The following is a 22,757-nucleotide window of genomic DNA, read 5'->3' as shown; positions in this document are numbered from 1 at the left end:
TTTCAAACACACCTGTGATGGCATTTTACATATTATCCTGCAATTTGCTTTTCATGTGCAGCAATGTATCTGAGACACATATCTTTCCAGGTCAGTCCATGTACAACCACCTTCATGAAGGCACCGTGTTACACAGCAGACACACGTCTTAATTTGTTGAGTTCCTTCCCTAGAGATGGGCATTTATTGTAGCCTCTACATATGCTTTGACTATACTTCTATTAACCTTACCTTACAAATAGTTTTAATGAATAAGGCTTGAACAAATATTGGCAAAGACATTCCAAGCAAACACAGAAGCAGAGAAATTCAAATTGGATTTAAGAAGGGTTAGAAACAGCCTAGGTCTTAGAAAAGACCCTGATGCTGGGAGAGCCTGAAGGCAAAAGGAAAAGGGGGTGGCAGAGGACGAGGTAGTGGATGGCATCACCAACTCAGTGAGTCTGAGCAAACTCCAGGAGATACTGAAGGACAGGGAAGCCTGGTGTGCTTCCGTCCACGGGGTCACAAAGAGAGGCACACCACTTAGCGACTGAACAGCAGCAATAAAACCAGCCTGGTTCTTGGGCCCTTGGGGTTCTGATGGAGGAACCATGACTGTCACAGCAGAAAAGCACATGGAGACCAGTGTGTGGAGTGGAGGGTGGGGTGGGGCTGGAAGTGCCAAGAAGCTGTTAACCTTGGTTAATATATCAACACTTTTATGGCTTTGGTTTCTTTGTTTACTAGAACTGTGTTAACTTTGCTGTTGTTGTTCAGTCGCTAAGTCGTGTCTGACTCTTTGCGACCCCATGGACTGCAGCACTCCAGGCTTCCCTGTCCTTCACCATCTCCCAGAGTTTGCTCACATGCATGTCCAATTGAGTCAATGATGCCATCCAACCATCGCATCCTCTGCTGCCCTCTTCTCCTTTTGCTTTGCTCTTACAACAAAAACCAAAATTCTCACCACAGCCCATGGAGACCTGTAGAAGTCTTCACATTTTTTCTGCCCCATGGTTCAATGCTCACCGCACCTAGCCACTGGCCTCGTGAAATATTTTTAGCAATCTGCACCCTTTGTCTCCTTCCTCCCCATCACCAACTTCTGTTCACATTTGAGTTCTCACTCAATTGTCACTTCCTAGGGTAGGTCTGCGGAGAAGGCAATGGCAAGCCACTCCAGTACTCTTGCCTAGAAAATCGCATGGACAGAGGAGCCTGGTGGGCTGCAGTCCATGGGGTCGCTACTAGTCGGACACAACTGAGCGACTTCACTTTCACTTTTCACTTTCACACATTGGAGAAGGAAATGGCAACCCACTCCAGTGTTCTTGCCTGGAGAATCCCAGGGACAGCGGAGCCTGATCGGCTGCCATCTATGGGGTCACACAGAGTCGGACACGACTGAAGTGACTTAGCAGCAGCAGCAGCAGCAGGGTAGGTCTTTCCTGGCTTCCAGACTAGGTCAAGTCCCATCTTCATAGCATTTTGTGAGCATTTAGTGAGCCCAAATTCCTCTCCTTCACAGAGTTTATCACAGCTGTGATTTTAAACTTACTTGAATGATTATTTGACTCATGTCCAGTCGCCCCACCAAACAATCTTGATGAAGGCAGGACAATGTTCAAACCATCCCCCTGGTTAAATGAATGAACAAATGAATGATAAATCCCCAGAGACCCAGCGTTGATGACAGCAGAGGCTGCCACTCAAGGGGCCCATCCTGGGGACAGGACAGTCATAAGGTAATAGGCCTTGGTAGGAAGAAACCAGGCTGGAGAAAAAAGCTACAGCCGAAAGTCCCTGACCAGCTGAAAGGTTACCCACCAGCTGCAAAGGTTCATGGGAGCCAAGCTTCAGCAGAGGCCAGGACAGCCTGTACTCGGGAATTAATAACTCAACACCTGCCCTAGGATCGTGTCCTGGCAGAAGGTTACTTGAGCACCTCCAAGCTTGTCTTGACCTCCTCTTGGCAATGAATCCAGACAAGCTCCCTAGAGAATGGGGCTAAAGGGAATGTGGCCTGTGGCATGTCTTTGGAAGAACCAGGAATGGGTCCAAGATAAATTCTGCCTGTTCCTGGATGGGAAGATGAGTGCTTCATGCGTGCGTGCTAAGTCACTCCAGTCGTGTCCAACTCTGCACGGCCCCACAGACTATAGCCAGCCGGGCTCCTCTGTCCATGGGATTCTCCAGGCAAGAATAATACAGTGGGTTGCCATGCCCTCCTCCAGCGGATCTTCCTGACCCAGGGATCAAACCCATATCTCCTGCAGTTCATGCATTGGCAGCCAGGTTCTTTACCACTAGCACCATCTGGGAAGCCCCAGTGGGTGCTCCAAATCCCTGCAAATAGCATCATCCAACTCCAAGAAAAATGTAAATGGTTTCAAAGGCCAGGGTCAAGGTGACCTCCACCCCACAGCCCTGCTGCAGGCCCTACACACACGCCCGGGCAGGTACCCTGGCCCACTTCCCAAACCGCAGAGATGCTCGGGGATGCAGCTTGGCACAGGCCCACAGTCAGACACAGCAGGCAACCCCATGCACGATACCATGGGTGCTAAGCTTGGAGGACAAAGCACCTGCTTCCTCCCCTCATCACTTTGCAAGTGTTGTCCCTGTTCCTGGAGCTCCTCCCTTCCCGCTTCACCTGGCCACCCTCCTTCTCCCTCTCCACCCGGCTCAAGTACCAGCTTTCTCAGGAAAACATCCCTAGCATCCTATGAATGAATACTGCATTCTAATGGTGGCCACACTTTTCTCTAACTCGTGGTTCACTCGTCTGTCTCCCCAACAGACTGTGGGTGTCTTAGGAGCATGCCCTACATGCCTGGCACACAGGAGGAGCACAATAATGTTTACAGAATGAATAAGCTGGGTGCTGGCCATTGCTGACACTAACGAGCTCTGAGACTCTGGGCAAGGTTCTTTCCCTCTCAGATTCTTCATCTCTAAAGAGAGAATTAGGGAACTTCCACTTCCCACTATGATGGACTAACAGGGTGCAGATTTACCCCAGCTGAGCCAACCAAAACAACTCAGGCTAAAAAACATGAAATAGTGGTTGCTATGGTTGGAATGTTTCTGTTCCCACAAAATTCCTATCCTGAGTCTTAATGCCCAGTGATGGTCATTGGAGGGTGGGGCCTTTGGGAGTTGATTAGGTCATGAGGGTGCAGTCCTCATGAACTGGATTAGTACCCTTCTAAAACAGACCCCACAGAGCTCCCAGCCCCTTCCTCCATGTAAGGACACAGCAAGGAGGTATGCGCTATGAACCAGGAAGGGTTCATACCCTTCGTACCACCATGCTGGTACCCTCGTCTCAGAATTTCAGTCTGCAGAACTGGGTGAAGGAAAGTCTTATTGTTCATAAGCCCCCCAGTCTGTGATATTTTGGTGGTTGGTGTTCAGTTGCTCAGTCATGTCCAGCTCTTTGTGATCCCACAGATGGCAGCACACCAGGCTTCCCTGTCCTTCACCATCTCCCGGAGTTGGCTCAACTCATTTCCATTGAGTCGGTGATGCCATCCAACCATCTTATCATTTGTTGCCCCCTTTCTCTCCTGCCCTCCATCTCTCCCAGCATCAGGGTCTTTTCCAATGAGTTGGCTCTTCCCATCAGGTGGCCAAAGTGTTGGCGCTTCAGCTTCAGCATCAGCCCTTTCAGCGAATGTTCAGGTTGATTTCCTTTAGGATGGACTGGTTTGATCCCCGTGGTATTTTGTTGGAGCAGCCCAAAAAGACTAAGACAGCAGTTTTCAAGATACCAGACCTCAGGCAGCAACGACTTCCTGAGGGAAGGAAACAAGATGAGTTCTGGGCTTGCTGCAGCTCACTGCCCAGAGAAAGGTCCAGGGTTGCAGGGCAGGAAGGGGAAACATGTGGAGCCCAGCACACTTCCTGGGCTGAGGAGGCTAGGCAGTAGGTCGGGGGGTACCACAGCAACCAGAGCTCCCAGGACAGAGCAGCCAAGGGAGAGAGCTTCATGAAGAATCCTGCAGACAGTCCTCCTGAGAAGCTGCCAGACACTAGAGAAAACCCATCTGCGAGGCTGGGAACATCCCCTCTTCCCACCAGCCTGGATGGAAAGCTCACCATTCAAGCGGCATTGTGGCGGAGTCCTGGGGTCCGCTCAGCAGTGGGGATAATTAGCCCAAGGCCGAGCACCTCTCCTAAACCACTTCACAGATTATAAAAGACAGAACTTGACTAAATGTCTTTTAAAGTACTGTCCAAGTCTAACCTTCTATGACTCTAGACAGTTCATGAAAAGGAAACATTTGTTCATAGCACACACACATCTGGGCATCTCCTGGGTACCAGGCGCTGAGTTTAGAGGTTGATTGCTCCAACGGCTGAAGAAGCCCAGCAGTGAGGAGGACCCCTCCTCACCTCAAATGCAGAATGCTCAGCCATGCACCCAGCACTGGAATCCCACAGGCTCCATGTCAGCAGGGTCCACAAAGACTCTGCAAGCCAGTTCCACCAGCTGCATTCGCATCACTGTGTCACAGATGGGGAAACTGAGCCTCAGAGAAGTGGGGAATTGCCAGCATTGGGGGGTGAACCCAGGCTTCCTGACTTCCCCATCCAGGCTCTCTTCTCAAACCTCTGATCCTTGGAAAGGCTCTGTGGTCTCCGAGAAGGAAGCAAGCCAGAGCTCCCTCTCAGCTCCCCACCAAGCCCAGCAGCCCAGCTCTTCCCCAGTGTTCCACAGGGTCCAGGAAAGGCGCCCCGATCCTCTTTAGTATTATTAATATGATCAGCGGTAGCATCATTATTACTGTTATTCTTGGACATAGGAGAATGAAGAACATCCTCAGAAATGGCAGGACACATGTTCACCAGCTGGTCCCCATTATGCCCTCCCCGGGTACATGATACGCCTTTCATGTGCTTAAAATCATAAATAATTTTTAAAGTATGTTGCTCTTATTTTTCATCCCAGGGCTCAAATGTGGTTCTCATAAAAGCTCGCTTTGGCTCCACTGTCACAGGCTAAGAGGTTTACTGAGATGCCTTCTTCTCTTACTTCTTTCCCCCCTGCCCTGCTCGTCTCCCCCAGCCTCTCCCCTCCGGAGGGGCACGGCAGTGTGGTCTGAGGGCTAATTTGTTTCCTTCCTGCCTTGGAATCATGTTCCTTCCCAGGATACAAGGAATCGAGACTGTAGTGATTGTCTATCACAGACAGTACAAGCTGCTGTCCCCATTTTACGGGTAACAAATACTGAGGCACAGGAAGCTTTGCTAACATGCCTGATGTTAGCAAACATTAGGAGATCCGACGGCACCCAAAGATGAAGGGAAGGGTACAACCATACGCTGCTATTGCTTAGTCACTGAGTCGGTCTGATTCTCTGAGGCCCCATGGACCTCTGCCAAGCTCCTCTGTCCACGAAATTCTCCAAGGCTCTTGCATCTCCTGCATTGGCGGGCGGATTCTTTACCACCAGCACCTCCTGGGAGGGCTTCCCCAGTGGCTCAGCGGTAAGGAATACACCTGCAATGCTGAAGACCCAGTTTCCATCCCTGGGTTGGGAAGATCCCCTGGAGGAGGGCATGGCAACCCACTCCAGCATTCTTGCCCGGAGAATCCCATGGACAGAGGAGCCTGGTGGGCTACAGTTCACAGGGCTGCAAAGAGTCTGACACAACTGAAGTGACAGCACGCATGCATTCTGTGCCACCTGGGAAGCCCATAACCATATGAAACATAAACAGAATAATCTTGATTATCCATGAGTCCCTCAGCTACACTGATCTAAGGGGGCCTCTCTCTGCAACTCGTAGGAAAAGCAGAAACTAGACAAAAAGACGGAGAGTGAGCCCAGCTATGAGCACATGTCTGCTCTCACCTTGGCCCCACAGACGGTGGCCCAGACTGTCTTCCCCTTTCCACGTATCTGTGTTTTCCTCCGTGCCTCTGGTCACTGGGTAACTGAGGGTCAACTAGGCTGGAAATGATCACCTGTTCAACTTTCATTTCAAAAGGCTCAGACATACAGGGAAGCCAGACAGTATGGAAGGTTGCCCCCACAAATGGGACTGGGGTGGACACCGCCGGACTAAAGAAGTTATGAAAAAGAGGGGCTCACGATGCAGCAGAATGCATCCATGGTTCTCCTGTTCCACTGGTACCCAAGGGCACCGAGAGAGAGGGATGCAGCAGACACATGGGCAATGAACCCAGATCTGAGGGTGCACAGATCTGGTCACCTACTCCGTGCACAAGCCTAGTTACCTACTCAAGCGGACGTTAAACCCCCACCAATCCAGATGCAAAGAGCACTGGGAGCCACTCTGTTCAGCTGCATCCTAGAGCCCAAAGGAGCCCCAGTGCCCACCAAGAGCAGGAGCTCCCCAGTCCCTCCACCCCACCCTGTGCCCATAGGTCAATGTCCTGCCCACAGCCTCGCCAAACGCACACAGCGATGTATTCACAAAATGCACATTCTCTGAGGTCTAACTCTGGATCCACTTATGGTTTTTAATTACAGTTTCAATGTCCTCTACACATGAATGAATGTTTGCTGACTTTAAAAATGTGGGAGAAAATCCAAACTACTTATATGGCTGATGAGCCCCTTCCAGCCCCAGCCCTGCCTCCCGCTGCAGCCTCAGTTCCCACCCACCCCACCCCCTCACCCCCGGCCCCCATTCTCTGTGCTTCATGCACACTGGCCTCCTCCCAGTTCCCTGCACAGGCCAGGGTTTTCTTATGTGGGGTGGGAAGACATGTCCTTCCCTCTCCAGGAAGGTTCTCACCTGCCTTCCGAACCTGACAAACTCCTACCCAGTCCGTGGGTCTCAGCTCAAATGGACCCTTCTGGTACCCTGCACTCCACCCCCATCTGAATTGGTCTCCTCCCGTTAGCTCTCTGTCTACCCTGATCTTTGCTTCCTGTGCCTCCCAGCTCATCACCAGCTATTTAACTTCTGAATCCTCCCCACACCGAAGTCATATGGGGCCAAGACCAGCTGTAGTCACCACTGCATCACAAGCCATCAGCAGAATATCTCAGACATAATAACTGGGCGGATGGATGGATGGGTGAATGAATAAAAAACATGATCTTTCCAAGGTCTAGGGCTCCTTACACACAATCCAGCCCCACTCCAGGTACGATTAGACTGTTTCTAAATGATTTTTTGGTAACTGAAGGGGCTACTGAGGACCCAGATCAGGGATGGCTGCTATGGTCCATGTACCACAATGCTGCCTCCCCCTGCCCCCTCACAGACCACCCTGAGGGACCACAGCATCCTTCCCATGCCCTTGAATGAAGACCCAGAACCCATCTCAGCATCACCCTGCAGTAAGCCAGGACCAAGGAACCAGGCTGGTACATGAGACCCATCCTTTCATTCATCATCAAATGTTGATTTACTGCTTGCTCTGTACCCAGGCCTGTTCTAGGTGCTGCTGCCGATAGAAGGAAACAAAACCGGTGCCCTCCTGGCGCTTCCAGTGTAGTGAGGATACAGACAATAAAACAAAGACACACATACACTACTCAGTATCCAGCAGTGCTGTGTTACACACACACACACACACACACACACACACACACGAGACGGGATGGAGAAGAGAGATGGGGCCCACTTCACACAGGGTCGTCAGGTATGTCAGTTTGTGCAGAGACCCCGGTGGAGTGGGGGACTGCCTCCTGGTATCTGGAAGTCCTCAGGCAGAGGGAAGGTCAAGCAAAGGCCCAGAGAGGGAAACAGGCTTGTATTTTGGAGGATCTGTGCAGCTGGGGTGCAGTGAGCAAGTGGGCAGGAGTGGGAAGTTCCTTTCTGTACCAGAGGTGACCGATGTGACATCAATTCAGAGCCCCCGAAGAGATACGGTCACTTCCAGCTCCTTTCTGACCAACAGCACTTTAATGTCCACAGCAGAGATCACATAACACCCTCAGGTTCCAGCCTGCCCGCTCCCACCACCGGAGAGCGCTAGTCCACAGTGGCACTCTGACTGCACATTCCATCCTCATTCTCAGGGCTCTGATTCATCATGCGCTGGTAGACGCTTACCAACCACCTCCATGTGTGGAGCTGGATGGCTGATATGTAGCTGTCACTGATTCCTAAGGTGTAAATATGCCCACTGGGGCTAATTTCAATCATCAGCGGTATAATGACCAGCTTGCAAATTTTCTGAAAATGTATCAGACCACAAGAGCGATTATAAACCAGCATATCACTGATCCCAGTTCTTACTGAGTAAGAACAGTTCTGCCCATGAGACCCAGGGTGCCTGAAGCTGACCTCCCCTCCTCCTTCCCTGCGCCTCTCCTCCCATGCCCACAGGGGCAGCTACAGCCCCTGCTCCCACATCTCCCATTGGGAGAGTGACCACATATCCGAGCTACTCAGTCTTGTTTTACTATAGTTGACAAATTCTATCCACTGCCCTCTGCTCTCAGCCCACCAGCACGGGGTCCGGGGTCCAGGGTCCAGGTCCCCACCCACCCATCTGGCATGTGCTGCCCCAGTTCAGTCGGATGTGAGGCTTTCAAAAGGAAAACCACCACTTCTCTTTCAATTTTTTTCAATCACGAGCCTAAAAACAACTTAATTTTTGAAAATGCAAATTCACTTCCCATTACATTTTCATGTTTTTGACATCACTGTTTTTGAGCCCTGATTCAGGTCTGTGGTCTTGCCAAGCCTGCATGCATATCTAGAAGGTGGCCCCAAGCCATCGCAGGTTCCACATGGAAATAATGGCACGGAGGTGGCATCAATTTTTTTTTTTTCTGATTTTTAAAGATGAGAAGCATCACAGAAAACAAAACCAAATAAGCAAAAGTGTTCCGCACTCTTTCCAGCCTATTTAAATAGCAATCAAAGAGCATGCACCAAAGAGCCCATAAAGATATCAAATATAAACCCAACCCCACATCACTATTAAAAACAAATGCTTGCGAACAGGCAGCAACAACAAGAAGAGGACTCCACCCACAGCCCATCAGTGTGAACAGCTACCCCTCTGGTTCATTCAAAAATCATCAATGATATTTATAATAATCGAAAGAATCTGTCCTGAAAGGCATCATGAAGGCTGGGTGGTCAGTGGCCCTCCTCCAGAAGATCTCAGTCTTCAATAAAGTTCACGGAGTTTCTCCTGCTTTTTACTGTCTGGTCACCAGGGGAAAATCACTAAACTATCAAAATAAGCCCAAAGAGGAATTCAATCACTACTTGATGAAGGAAGAAAAGGGTCAAGGTGAGGAGGGGAAAGAATGTGATTCTGTTTCTGAATTTTGCATGGACAAATGACCACTGAGCCACCAGGAAAGCCCCTGATCTAGTCCATAATAATGAAAAAATAATAATTTTAATGCGCTATCTCTCCAGCTTAGGATTAATTTACTTAACCTAGGATGTAATTTCCCAGAGTACATTCTGCAGACAATTGGTTCCCCCCAAGATATTAACAGGCATTCAGTAGGAAAGTGATTGAAAAAAACTGAACCATTTCCTTTATGTCAGGGCAGGAGGGGCTTTCCCGGTGGCTCAGACAGTAAAGAATCTGCCTGCAATGTAGGAGACCCAGGTTTGATCCCTGGGTCAGGATGATCCCCTGAAAAGAGAATGGCAACCCACTCCAGTGCTCTTGCCTGGAGAACTCCATAGAAGAGGATGATATATATATATATTATATATATATACATATATAATACATATGTATACACACATAATATATGTACACACATATGGTTGGATGGCATGACCGATGCAATGGGCATGACCTTGGGCAAACTTCGGGAGATGGCGAGGGATGGGGAGGCCTGGCATGCTGCAGTCCATGGGGCTGCAAAGCATCAGACACGACTGGGCCACTGAACAACAACAACCCTGCTAGTTCTGTTTCTCTAGAGAAACTGTTTCTCTGTTACTAACCCAAGCCTCAGATCTGGATAACTGAGAAGGCAGAGGTTCTGGCCTGACTGACTGGGCATCAGGCACCTGGGGAGGGTCTTCCCGTGGAACTTTTGCAGAAGTCACAGTTACCAAATCAGAATTTCTAAGAGCCAGCAATAAGTAATGGAGCACAACTTCCAATAATTTATGAAGCTTAATGGAATTAATATTTTCCTCCTAAGGGGCCACCCAGGTTAACTAAAATGCCACATTTCTTTGCTTTTTAACTGGAATTTTATTTAGTTCAACGTGGTAACACTGATTTTCTCACTCTCATCAGAAAATGTTTAATGGCAATTCTATATGATTTCAGTTCATGAAAATGAGAAGATGGGGCTTCCCTGGTGGTCCAGTGGTTAAGATCTGTGCTATGCAAAGGACATGGGTTTGCTGCTGGATGAACCTGCTGCATCAACACAAGAATGGACTCCAGCACCTCGTCCCCACCAGTTCCTGGGAGGCGCCTCGTGGGGGATAAGTGGGCGTCAGGGGTGAGCGTGGGGACGGTGGCGGGGTGCTCGTTCGCATGTATAATAAAGTGATGCGTACCCACGGCTGGTTCACTTTGCTGCAAAGAAGAAATTAACACCACACTGCAAAGCCACTATCCTCCAATAAAATTTGCTTAAATAAGATGAGTGAGAAATAAACATAGATACTGACCACAATCTAGATGGGCCACCTCGGTAAAGAGCAGAGGTGAGAAAGCACGCACTTCAAACCTTCCCAGGCTGCTCGGGGCCAAAGGCCAGGCCTCCCGCCTCTTTCCTGTGCAGGGACACTGAGTGTCCCTCACAAAATGCTGGCTCCTCTGTTGTTGTTTTTGGAAAACAAACACTTCCTTCCAAGATCCCCCTCCCGGTTAATATCTGTGCTCAGGACTCCATGTCCCTGGACTCATTACTGTGGATTTGTCCAGGTTCGAGATCTCAATTTTGGGATTTCCTCCCCATCTTCCCAGTCTCTCCGGACCCTGCTGAGTTATGATCCAGCTTCCACCAGCCCGGAAGATGCTAAGTGACCCCACCCTATTCCTCAGTCTTCCTCCTTGCTCCCTCTGCCGCCAGGACACAAATTCTTTCAAACGTGGTTACTCTCTTTGGAGTCATTTCCCAAGCCCATTAAAAAGAGAAGAGGGACTTCCCTGGTGGTCCAGTGGCTAAGACTCTGCACTCCCAACTCAGGGGACCCAGGTTTAATTCTTGGTCAGAAAACTAGATCCCAAATGCCACAACTAAAAATAAAATAAAATTTAATTTTAAAAAACATCCCACATGCCACAACTAAGACCCAACACAGTCAAATAAATAATTTATTTTTTAAAAGAGAGGAGGAAACACCACTGGACCCAACACTAGGCCTGTGGAGGTCAGCCTCACCCCCATGTTCCTTTCTCACCCCAGGAACTGGGTTTAACCCCCACCCCCACTCCTAGACGTAGTTCTCAGATTCACTTAAATGCATGCCACCCAGCATACGCTGTATCCCCCTCTCTGGTTATGACATCCTCCTGGGAGGTAAACTACTTGCCACTGCATTCTGTGAACAGGAAAATGGTCTGGAGCCCTGCAGCAGAAGGACGCCAGGATGGCCCACCTGTGTGGGGTCTGGGGACTCGACACCACGGGCACAAGTTCCTTCTGTTACATCTGCAGCCTCATCAGGGCCACCCCCTGGCTTTGCTCTCCCAGACTCCCGGGACCAGCATTCTCTCAGACAGAAGCTGTGCCATGCTGATGGGCTGCTACTTGGCACAGTATTTAATCAGATGGGCTTCCCAGGTGGCGCTAGCTGTAAAGAAACTGCCTGCCAACGCAGGAGACGTGAGAGATGTGAGTTCGAACTCTGGGTGGGGAAGATCCCCTGGAGGAGGGCACAGGAACCCATTCCAGTATTCTATCCTGGAGAATACCCATGGACAGTGGAGCCTGATAGGCTACAGACCATAGGGTCCCAAAGAGTCAGATACAATTGAGCAATCTAGCACAGGGTGTCTGAGTGTGGGTACTCCTCCTGCTGTGCCCTTGGCTGTGAACTCTCAGGGCTCAGACTGCCTCTGAGTCCCTCAGTGTCTCTCCACAGACCCCCTTCCACCAGGAGTTCCATCAGTGTTGGCTGCCTACTGCATCAGGAGGGAAGGTGACTGGGGAACGAGGAATTGAGAACACACATAAAAATATTTGAGAACAAAGACACAATAATAAACTTCTGCATTCCCATAGCAGCAGTTAAGACCTGGATTCTTACAACAATCTTCTAGGAAAAACAGGGCAGGTATTACTATGCCCACTTCACAGATGAGGAAATTGAGGCTCTGCAAGATGAAGTGACATCCCCAAGTCACACAGCAAGTAGGTCCAGGACCAGAGCTGGAAGGCTGGTCTCTCAAGGACTCGTCTGATGCAGAGTCTACCAGGCTATGGCTCCAAAACAGGAAGGAAGGAGGGGCAGAAACAACCTGTCCATCAGTGGGTGAATGGATAAAGAAGACATGTGTGTGTGTGTGTGTGTGTGTGAAGACATACATATATTTTAAAATTTAAATATATGTGTATTTATAATATATAAATATTGTATAAGTATATAATATAATATATAATGTATAATACAGTATATATATTATATATAATAATATAGTACATATATAATATAAATTATAATATATTTGTTTATACATACACATAATATAGTATATAATTATATAAATTACAATATATTATAATTAATACATAATATAAATTATAATATATTTATTTATATATACAAATACATAAAATCTTCTTTATCCATTCAATATCCATTATATTTGTGCTTCCCAGGTGGTGCTAGTGCTAAAGAATCCTCCTGCCAATGAAGTAAATGCAAGAGACATGGGCTCGATCCCTATGTTGGGAAGATTCCCTGGAGGAGGAACTAGCAACCCACTCTAGTATTCTTGCCTGGAAAATTCCATGGACACAGAAGCATGGTTGGCTACAGTCCATGGGGGTTGCAAAGAGTCAGGTGCGACTGAGCACACACAAATAAACACACACACACACACACATATCCATTACATGTCTTTATCCATTATTATATATATAAGATTTTATATATCCACACACACATCCAATGGAATGTGATTCGGTCATAAGAAAGAAGGAAATCCCACCATTTGCAACACCATGGACGGACCTGAAGCACATTACACCCAGTGAGAGAAGTCAGAGAACGAAAAATACTGTAAGATACCACTTACATGTGAAATCTAACAAGACAAACTTGTTGAAACAAGGGGGTCCTTCCACAGACCTGCTCCTTTCAGATTAGTCAAACTCTGACTCTGTCCAAATGAGTTCACTTCCATTTTCAAATTTTGAGCAATCATGTCTTCAATGTATATACTGTATTTCTTAATAATATTATGACCAAGAAGTTTATCAGATTAACTTTTCAGTGTAGTTTGTTGTTTAAAATAATATAATCATCCAAATATTATTACACTGCTATTAACTAGGCTTCAATATATCAGTGTTGATTTCATTGTTTTAAATGTACACTCGTAATAAAATAGCTGCAAACATTAAAAAAATGGGGGTTACCGGGGAAGGGGCTGGAGGGATAAGACATGCTGTTTAAGGGTACAAGCTTGCAACACATAATGAATAGACCCTAGAGATCTAATGCACAGCACAGGGAATATGCCCAACAATACTGTATCATAACAAACTTGCTAAAAGATTGGAACTTAAAGATTCCAGCCACTGAAAACAAAGGACAGAGATGCTAATTATTGCTACAATGGCAATCATATTACAATCTATACACTGACCAAATTAAGATGTTGTACAACTTAAATTTACACAAGGTTATACGTCAAATGGGGCTTCCCTAGGGGCTCAGATGGTAAAGAATCTGTCTGCAATCCAGGACACCTGGGTTCGATCCCTGGGTCTGGAAGACACCCCTGGAGAAGGGAATGACAACCCACTCCAGTATTCTTTCCTGGACAATCCCATGGACAGAGGAGCCTGGTGGGCTATAGTCCACTGGGGCCGCAGAGTCAGACACCACTGAGCGACTAACACTTTCACGTTCACTTCATACATCAAATATATTTAAATTATATTTTTTAAAAAAGAAAGAAACAGAAGGCAACTCCAAGATGGCTTCATCACAATACATCCTTGTCCTAATCATCTTACCTGCAAATACAAGCGCAGGTACATCCTACGTGACGGATGCTAAGTTCCAACAGGCTGAGAATATGGAGACACACAGGCTCTGAGGGCAGGTGTGCCCTGTAATGAGAACTATGCTCCCGTAGCTACGAGTTTGTGGAAGCACACGCAGAGACCAGAGGGGCCAGAGGCCAGCACTACTTAGGGGCTGAGACCAGGAATGAGGAGGAGGAAGTGATAGGTATGGACGGATGCTCAAGAACAGGGAGGGAGGCTAGGAAGGGGCACCAGTAAAGAAGTGGGAGGGGGAGGAAGAAGGGACAGAAGAGCGGGCGGGGGAAGGAAGGACGAGAGATGCTAGCAACAGAGAAGAGCCGAAGCGGGGAGAGGAGAAGGAGGACCCACACTTCTCCTGGGTCTCTACGTTTCCTGCTAAGAGGAACGGCCTGGGGGACAGAAGCACTACCGAGGGCATCAAAGTTTGCTCACCTTCTGTCCGGGGATCAGCCAGCAGAGATAAAAACACACGCAGCAAGATACAAATCGAAGAAATTAAGAGAACGTTAGCTATTCAGATAAGTCAGAGAAAGGAGAAGAAATATATATGTACTGAAGACAGAAGGAAGAGAAGCAGAAGGTGAGTTAAGTGAGGACAACTTCAGAGGGAAGCGGACGCCTCCATCCGAGGCTGACGTGAGTCGTGTGGCCAGCAGACAGGGAAAGCATCAGAGGAGCCGAGGTCCAGATTCAAGACGGCGCCTGCACCTGGGGACAGCAGTTTGGGAGTGAGGGATCAGGAGACAGAGGGCAGAGCAGTGCAGATGAAGAGGAGAAGGTCGCAGCGTGGTTCTTGTGAAACCGAGACGCTCAGGCAGGCGACCCCTAAACATGTACCTCATTGGCAAGATGCCTGAAGCTATATTTATGCTCGTGTTTGTTCGCTGTTCAGTAGTCATTTGTCCACCTGCCATGGATGTGCTACCCATCTTAGTAAGTCTATCAGAGCAGAACCCACAGGCTTCATCCTTCTTGTGTAAGGGGTGCGTGATATGGCATCACACAGCATGGTATGTGATGGATGATTTCTGACGGGGCCGCAGATCTCTTGGTAGTGAGGATGGTGAGGATTAGCAGGCTTCATCCAAATGTTTTGCTGACTCTAACCATGTCACTGATAGCGGAGAGGGTGACAAGAAGTCAGGTGATGACAATGGTTGTGCAGAATGCAGCCAATAGGAATTTCTGTTAATGACGGGCACGGTGGACATGATGATGATGAAGTCATGATCTCTGCAAAGCTAGGTCAACACTTGTGAGATAAGATGTGTGTGTGTGTGTGTGTGTGTGTGTGTGTGTAAGAGAGGGAGAGGGACTGAGAGACAGAGATCGCCCACAGATCACTTCTGGTTAAACCATAGCGTCACCTGCCCTGGGGCCCTTCCTGGAAACACCTCAAAAGTTCAAAGTCAATAACCATCCCTTTTCCCTAAAATACCTAATAAAAAAAGAAGAACAAATCTGCAGAAATCTGTGGACACACTTCCTTTCTCTTTGGAGATATTTGCTGGATTTTCTTACACAAGGAAGCTGTCACACAGGAATTCTCCAGGAAATTTTTTAGATTATATATAGACTCTAATGGCTGAAAAGGACCTCGAAAATCATCTAAACTGTGGGGCTTTCCTAGGACTGTTTTTACCCACAATACTGCTGCCAGAGGCTTGCTCCACGCCAGCCAACAAGATCACAGCCCCAGCTGGGCCGGGGCATGAACACTGTGAACACGTTTCCCAGATGACTATGATCAACGCACATGAGAAAGAACCTTCTATTTTATAAAAGCCACCATCACACCACACTTAGGGACAGCGTCACAAGCAGAAAAGGTGTCTTCACAGCAAGCCACACCTCCCTGCATGCTGCCCACCCCATCGGCAAGGCTTGCTGTCCACTCTCATTGCCGTGTCTGTGCATGCTCGGCTGTGCCTGACTCTTTGCGACCCCATGAACTGCAGCCCTCCAGGCTCCTCTGTCCACGGGGTTTTCCAGGCAAGGATACTGGAGTGGGTTACCATTTCCTCCTCCAGGGGTCTTCCAGACCCAGGGGTTGAACGCACATCGTCTTCATCTCCTGCGTTGGCAGGCAGATTCTTTATCACTGCGCACTCTGAAGAAAAGCCTGGGACTTTTCCCAGTGGCCCAATGGTTAGGGTTTCACCTTCCAATGCAGGGGATGGAGTTCGATCACTGGTCCGGGAGCTAAGATCTCACATGCCTCATGGCCAAAAAGCCAAAACATAAAATAGAAGCAATACTGTAACAAATTCAATAAAGACTTTTTTAAAAGATTATAGACCAGTGATCTGGGGAGGGAGGGTTAAAAAAAAAAAAAAAGAAATGCCTGGCTGGACTAGAAGGGAGGGAGAAGGGGGTTTAAGGAGAAGTTGAAAAGCTGGACCACGGCAATGACCAGTTTCCTGCAGAGCCCATGTCAGCGATGCTCTGAGGTGACACTGTCTCCCAAGTCCCTTCTGCCCAACCTTGGGGTCCCCAGGGAAGCAAGCATGATTCAACTCCACAACACCCACATCCCACCCAGCCCCTTCCCAACACTGTTCATATCCATCCAGCCCTCAAGAGACCCCAGAACCCAGGAGAGACATGCTCATACTTTCTTGGTGGGAACTTTGATCTTCAAGAATTCCGCCTCTCGGGCCAGCACCTGCCACGGGGCATGGATCCGGACGAAGACGGAGCCCTGGCTTTTGCTCTGGAAGGGACAAAGAAGAAGAAACAGCAGTGCTTAGGAGGTCATAGCTTACATTCCGAGCTCCCCGATTCTTCCAAACAAGAAGCCCAGACGTGTTATTTCTTCCGTTTCTGGTTTCTCTTCTCTTTATACCTCACTGGGGGCCAGCCCCCTCCCACCCATATCCCATTCATCGCTTCTGGCTCAGAAATGCTCTCACCCAGAGTGGGGATGCATTCCCAAAGAGCAGTCCCTGGAGGTCTGGGGACTTGAGAGAAAGAGAGGAATTAAAACAGTTGTCTTCACAGATTTAAAATGCAAGCAATTACAGTTTCACAGAACTCCCATTAACTATTTTTGTTGAAGTACTGCTGATTTATAATATTGTATGAGTTTCAGGTACTCAGCACTGTGATTCAGTCTTTTTGCAGATCATATTCCATTACCGGTTATTACAAGATAATGGGTATAATTCCCTGTGCTGGACAGTAAACGTTCATCATCTATTTTCTAACTGGGAGTTACTGCAGCTAGTCAGTTTACCTCTGCTGGCTTCAATGAACAGTCTGGAACCTGCCTCCATACTGATATTTTCAGTAAATATTAATATTTTATATTATAATTAATAATTTAATAAAATAATTTTAAATTTTTATTTTCATTCTACAATTTTTCTGTGTCACAGCCCAAATCACAAAGTGGTTCGTCTAACCTATAAGGGGCTCCCAGGTGGCTCAGTGGTAAAGAATCTGCCTGCAATGCAGGAGATTCAGGTTTGATCCCTGGTCTAGGAAGACCCCTGGAGAGAGAAATACCCACTCCAGTATTCTTGCCTGGAGAATTTCACGGACAAGAAGAGCCTGGCTGCCTACAGTCTGTGGAGTCACAAAGAATCAGACATTCAGTTCAGTTCAGTCACTCAGTCGTGTCCGACTCTCCGCGACCCCATGAATCACAGCACGCCAGGCCTCCCTGTCCATCACCAACTCCCGGAGTTCACTCAAACTCATGTCCACAGAGTCGGTGATGCCATCCAGCCATCTCATCCTCTGTCGTCCCCATCTCCTCCCGCCCCCAACCTTTCCTAGCATCAGAGTCTTTTCCAGTGAGTCAACTCGTCACATGAGGTGGCCAAAGTATTGCAGTTTCAGCTTTAGCATCAGTCCTTCCAATGAACACCCAGGACTGATCTCCTTTAGAATGGATTGGTTGGACCTCCTTGCAGTACAAGGGACTCAGACATTACTTAGCAACTAAACAACAATAACAAAAGCTAATGATAAAAATAATCAATGTAAATGGTACAACTCAATATAATATCATAAAAAATAAATCATGGGCAGGATTTTGTGTGAATATGGCTGTGAATTTAGGTCCCAGGATGTATCATTCTCTGAGTACACTGATTTCACCCAAAAAATGTAAAATAAGGAAAGGAAATGCAGTGATGAATATCCAAAAACTAGGTTTTATTGACTCAGCAGCTCATTTGGCCCCAGGCAGTGTCTGCTATAAAAATCGGTCCAGTTACAACATGAAGCTATTAGTTTCTTCTCATCTACAAAGAAAACCTCAATTTTTTTCAGAACAAGCACAGAAAGGGGGAAAAATAAAACACTTTCTGACATTAATATAATTTGTTTTACCACTAAAGAATGAAAAAAGACCAAAACAAATAGGAAACAGAGGGCGAAAGCCTCATCATTGGTTTGAAGCTTCTAAAACTACCTACAAAATCAATTATAAACACTGTGTTCACAAAGAAAGCAACACAAGTCAATAGGGCAATTCCTCATCCAGTGACTCCGGGGAATCCCAAAGCCCCATGAGATGCTGGTCCACGTGCCACTGGCAGTCAGGATAAGCAGCTGAGGGCAGAGCGAGGACCGGGTCCTCACCACCGTACTCTGCGGAGAGACAAGCTCGCAGCTTTTTGTCCCATTCTCACCCGCCTGCACACACACGCTACAGGGGAAAGCAGGATTTGTTGGTTTCCTGAGCATCTCATGAAACAGGACGCACACAGACCAGGGCCAAACAGGCACCAACATTGTGGGCAGCGAAAGGAACGCTCCTCACAGAAAAGCAGCAACAACCCTCTGCAAAGTCACCCTCAAAGACCAGCTGGCGTTCACCAATACAGGTCTCGGTTTTGGAGGCAGCCACGCACACCATCCCAAGGGCTGGGCAGAGAAGCAGGGGGCTGGGAGAAGACTGCCCTACACAGCCATCTGACAGTCATTTCACGGTCACGGGTTCACGGCTTTCTGAGATGATGAAGACAAAAAGACACTTCATGATGCTCATAATGCAAGTGAAGACCGTCTCTCTGATTCTTAACAGCACTTGATGATCCTTTCGATAATGAAGACATCCAGAAGCTACCCTCACCTTGGGGATGAAAGTTGCTGACTTCTAAGGAGGGAGATGGAAGAAGAAAGCAGGATTCCACAAGAAGACAGAACTGTGGTTTGAAAGCCTTGGATGGTCTAGAGTTGACAAGTGCCTGAAAACAGCACCCATCACCAAGATGCATCTGTACTGAGTGAATTGTGTGTCTGGATGCAGTGCGGAGGTCATATGCTTCAGCTCACAGAAAATGCACGGGGGACTGTCACCTCTCGACCCTACTGCTGGGACAGGGGAAGTTCAAACAATGTGTCCAAGGTTATACAGATCGTAAGATTTTTAGAAAAAAAAGGATTCGAGGGACTTCACTGGCGGTTCACTGGTTGACTCTTCGAGCTTCTATGCACGGGGTTTGAGTTTGAGCCCTGATCTGAGAACTAAGATCCTGTATGCAGCATGTCCAAAAATAAAGTTATATTTTTTAAAAAAAGGACTCAAATTCAGGCAGGTTCTGCTCTACCTGGCGGTTTTTAGAACATCTATTACACATAGTTAAAAACCACATCCAAGGGCTGCAAGAGAACATAAAGACGTGCCTTAGACTAATATGGAATCAAAGGATGAGAGGCATCAAAGAGGCAGTCCTATAAAGAGATACAAAGTCTCCTAAGTGGACACAGTTCAGACAAAACAAAATTTCTCTGTCTATGACAATACCGGGACTGCTAGACAGAGTCATCAATTACTTGCTGCTACTTCAAATGGTAATTTAAGCTTTTCTAATTTAGTGAAAAGCAAGAGGAAGACAGAAACCATCTGTGGAGCTGACCTGAAGCCCCAGAAATGACGTTTTCAGTGAAAGATGGCAAAGGGTGCCACCATCCTTCTCTCTAAGATGAAATCATGACTATTATTGATTTTAAAATATTTGGTTTCATCTTTGTTTTTAGATTGTGGCAAACCTCTTTTTCACCTTTATCTGGAAGTGGTGTCTCAAGTATTCGCCAAATGTCCATTAAGCAGCTGCAGATGTTTGAGCAGGGTCAGGAGGGCCAGGGTCCACCTGTGGTCTTGGTGGCAGACTGCGAGCTGTCCCCTGACAGCCATTCTTCTTTTCTCTTTTCTTCTCTATTGATTTGGCTGCATTGGGTCTGAACTGCGTCGTGCGGGATCTCTCCTTCCAGCGCACAGACTCTCTAGTTGTGTGTGTGAGCCTAGCTGCTCGGCAGAATGTGGGACCTTGGTTCCCGAACTGGGGCTCAGACCCTCATCTCCTGCTGGATTCTTAACCACTGAGCCGTTAGGGAAGTCCCTCCTTTATTTTTTAACCAAGTACATGGCCTTCCAGAATGAAGACAGCATCCCCTTTGAAGTTAAGTGTAACCATAACACTAATTCCTAGCCAATGTGGTACAGGTCAGGGGTGGAGCAGCTCCTGGAAACTCCCTGCAAAGACACAAGTGGATGACTTCTGCCCCTTCATCCTCTTCCCTATCACTGGATCTACAGCCTGAAAGACAGATGCAAGGGTCTTAGACCTCAAGGTCAAAGTCAAGGCCAGAAATAGCAAAGTATCAAGAGAGATGTTGGGTCCTAACTCTGGATTGTCCCAGCCAACCTGGGCTGCCTCTGGGATTTTGATGTGAAAGGTAAATCTCCACCTTTGAGCTGCAGCCCAGCCGTATATTAAATGATGAAAATTGTTTCCCAATGTGGACACCTTCGGCCTCTCCAGCAAAGCAAGGTGCTTCTCCATTCTGCTCAAATGGAACCAGTTTCAAAGGAAAATAAAAGCTGGAATGCAGTTGCACTGGTGCTAACATCTAGTCATCATGTTTCTTTCATGCCATGTGACATTGTTACCTTCTCATAAAAAGAACACCGAGCTGATGCGAAATATTAGCTGGTGTGTGGCTATGTCTGCTGGAAAAAAAAAAAACATGAAAATCCCTCAGCAGAACCATCCCCAAATGCAGAAGCTCTTTTTTTTTAAAGTAATTAATTTATTTTTTATTGGAGGCAAATTATTTTACAATATTATATTAGTTGGTTTTGCCATACATTGACATGAATTCGCCCCGGGTTTACATAAGTTCCCCTTCCTGAACCCCTCCCTCACCTCCCTCCTCCCTTTATCCTCCCTCTGGGTCATCCCCGCACGCCAGCCCCGAGCATCCTATAACATGCATCGACCCTTAACTGGTGATTCATTTCACATATGACAACATACGTGTTTCAATGCCATTCTCCCAAATCATCACACCCTCACCCTCTCCCACAGAGTCCCAAAGACTGTTCTATACATCTGTGTCTCTTTTGCTGTCTCTTATACAGGGTTATCATTAGCATCTTTCTAAATTCCATATATATGCGTTAGTATACTGTATTGGTGTTTTTCTGTCTGGCTTACTTCACTCTGTATAATAGGCTCCAGTTTCATCAACCTCATTAGAATTGATTCAAATGTATTCCTTTTAATGGATGAATAATACTCCATTGTGTATATGTACCAAAGCTTTCTTATCCATTCGTCTGCAGGTGGACATCTAGGTTGCTTCCATGTCCTGGTTATTATAAACAGTGCTGCAATGAACATTGGAGTACACGTGTCTCTTTCAATTCTGGTTTCCTCGGTGTGTATGCCCAGGAGTGCGATTGCTGGATCATATGGCAGTTCTATTTCCAGTTTTTTGAGGAATCTCCACACTGTTCTCCATAGTGGCTCTACTAGTCTGCATTCCCACCAACAGTGTAAGAGGGTTCCTTTCTCTCCACATCCTCTCCAGCATTTATTGCATGTAGACTTTTGGATAGCAGCCATTCTGACTGGTGTGACATGGTATCTCATTGTGGTTTTGATTTGCATTTCTCTGATTATGAGGGATGTTGAGCATTTTTTCATGTGTTTGTTAGCCATCTTTATGTCTACAGAAGCTCTTTTTAACTAACCTAGGAATCGAAAGTTGGAGGTTAACATAGATTGAGCTAAAAAAAAACAAAAAAAAGTTTCCTGTTCTCCAGGTCCAGCTGACTTCCATTCTGCCCTGGATTTGAATTCCTTTAGGGCAGCAATCCCCAACCTCCTTGGTACCAGGGACCAGTTTCATGGAAGAAAAATTTTCCACAGGCCAGGTTAGGGGAGCAGGGGTGGTTTCAGCATGGTTCAAGTGCGTTACATTTATTGTGTTCTTTATTTCTACTATCATTACATCAGCTCCACCTCAGATCATCGGGCTTTCAGCATAGGTGTGCATGCATGCTAAGTCACTTTAGCCGTGTCTGACTCTTTGCAACCCCATGGCCTATAAAGCCCACCAGGCTCCTCTGTCCATGGGATTCTCCATGCAAGAATACTGGAAAGAACACTGGAGCAGGTTGCCATGCCCTCCTCCAGGGCATTTTCCTGACCCAGGGGTCAAACCTGTGTCTCATAAGTCTCCTGCATTGGCAGGCAGATTCTTAATCACTAGAGCCACCTGGGAAGCCCACCTTCACCACAGGATGGGAATAGAAAGAGCTTGGGCTTTGGATTCAAGTAGATGAGGACCTAGATCCTGGATTTTACAGCTGTAGGGCACTGGGCA

General features: G+C 47.3%; 1 protein-coding gene across 1 annotated transcript in view; it reads right to left on the bottom strand.

Moving 5' to 3' along the window:
- Positions 1–22,757, bottom strand: part of ANO2 (anoctamin 2) — a 342,786-nt gene that overhangs the window by 259,632 nt on the left and 60,397 nt on the right. Inside the window, exon 4 of the mRNA XM_055395798.2 lies at positions 16,747–16,845. Coding sequence (XP_055251773.2) covers positions 16,747–16,845 — 99 coding nt within the window. The remainder of the gene's footprint in view (positions 1–16,746; positions 16,846–22,757) is intronic.

The sequence above is a fragment of the Moschus berezovskii genome, chromosome 6, assembly GCF_049115385.1.
Source record: "Moschus berezovskii isolate FMDL1 chromosome 6, NW_MosBer_1.0, whole genome shotgun sequence".
Taxonomy (NCBI): Eukaryota; Metazoa; Chordata; class Mammalia; order Artiodactyla; family Moschidae; genus Moschus; species Moschus berezovskii.
This window is presented reverse-complemented; position numbering and strand designations above follow the sequence as displayed.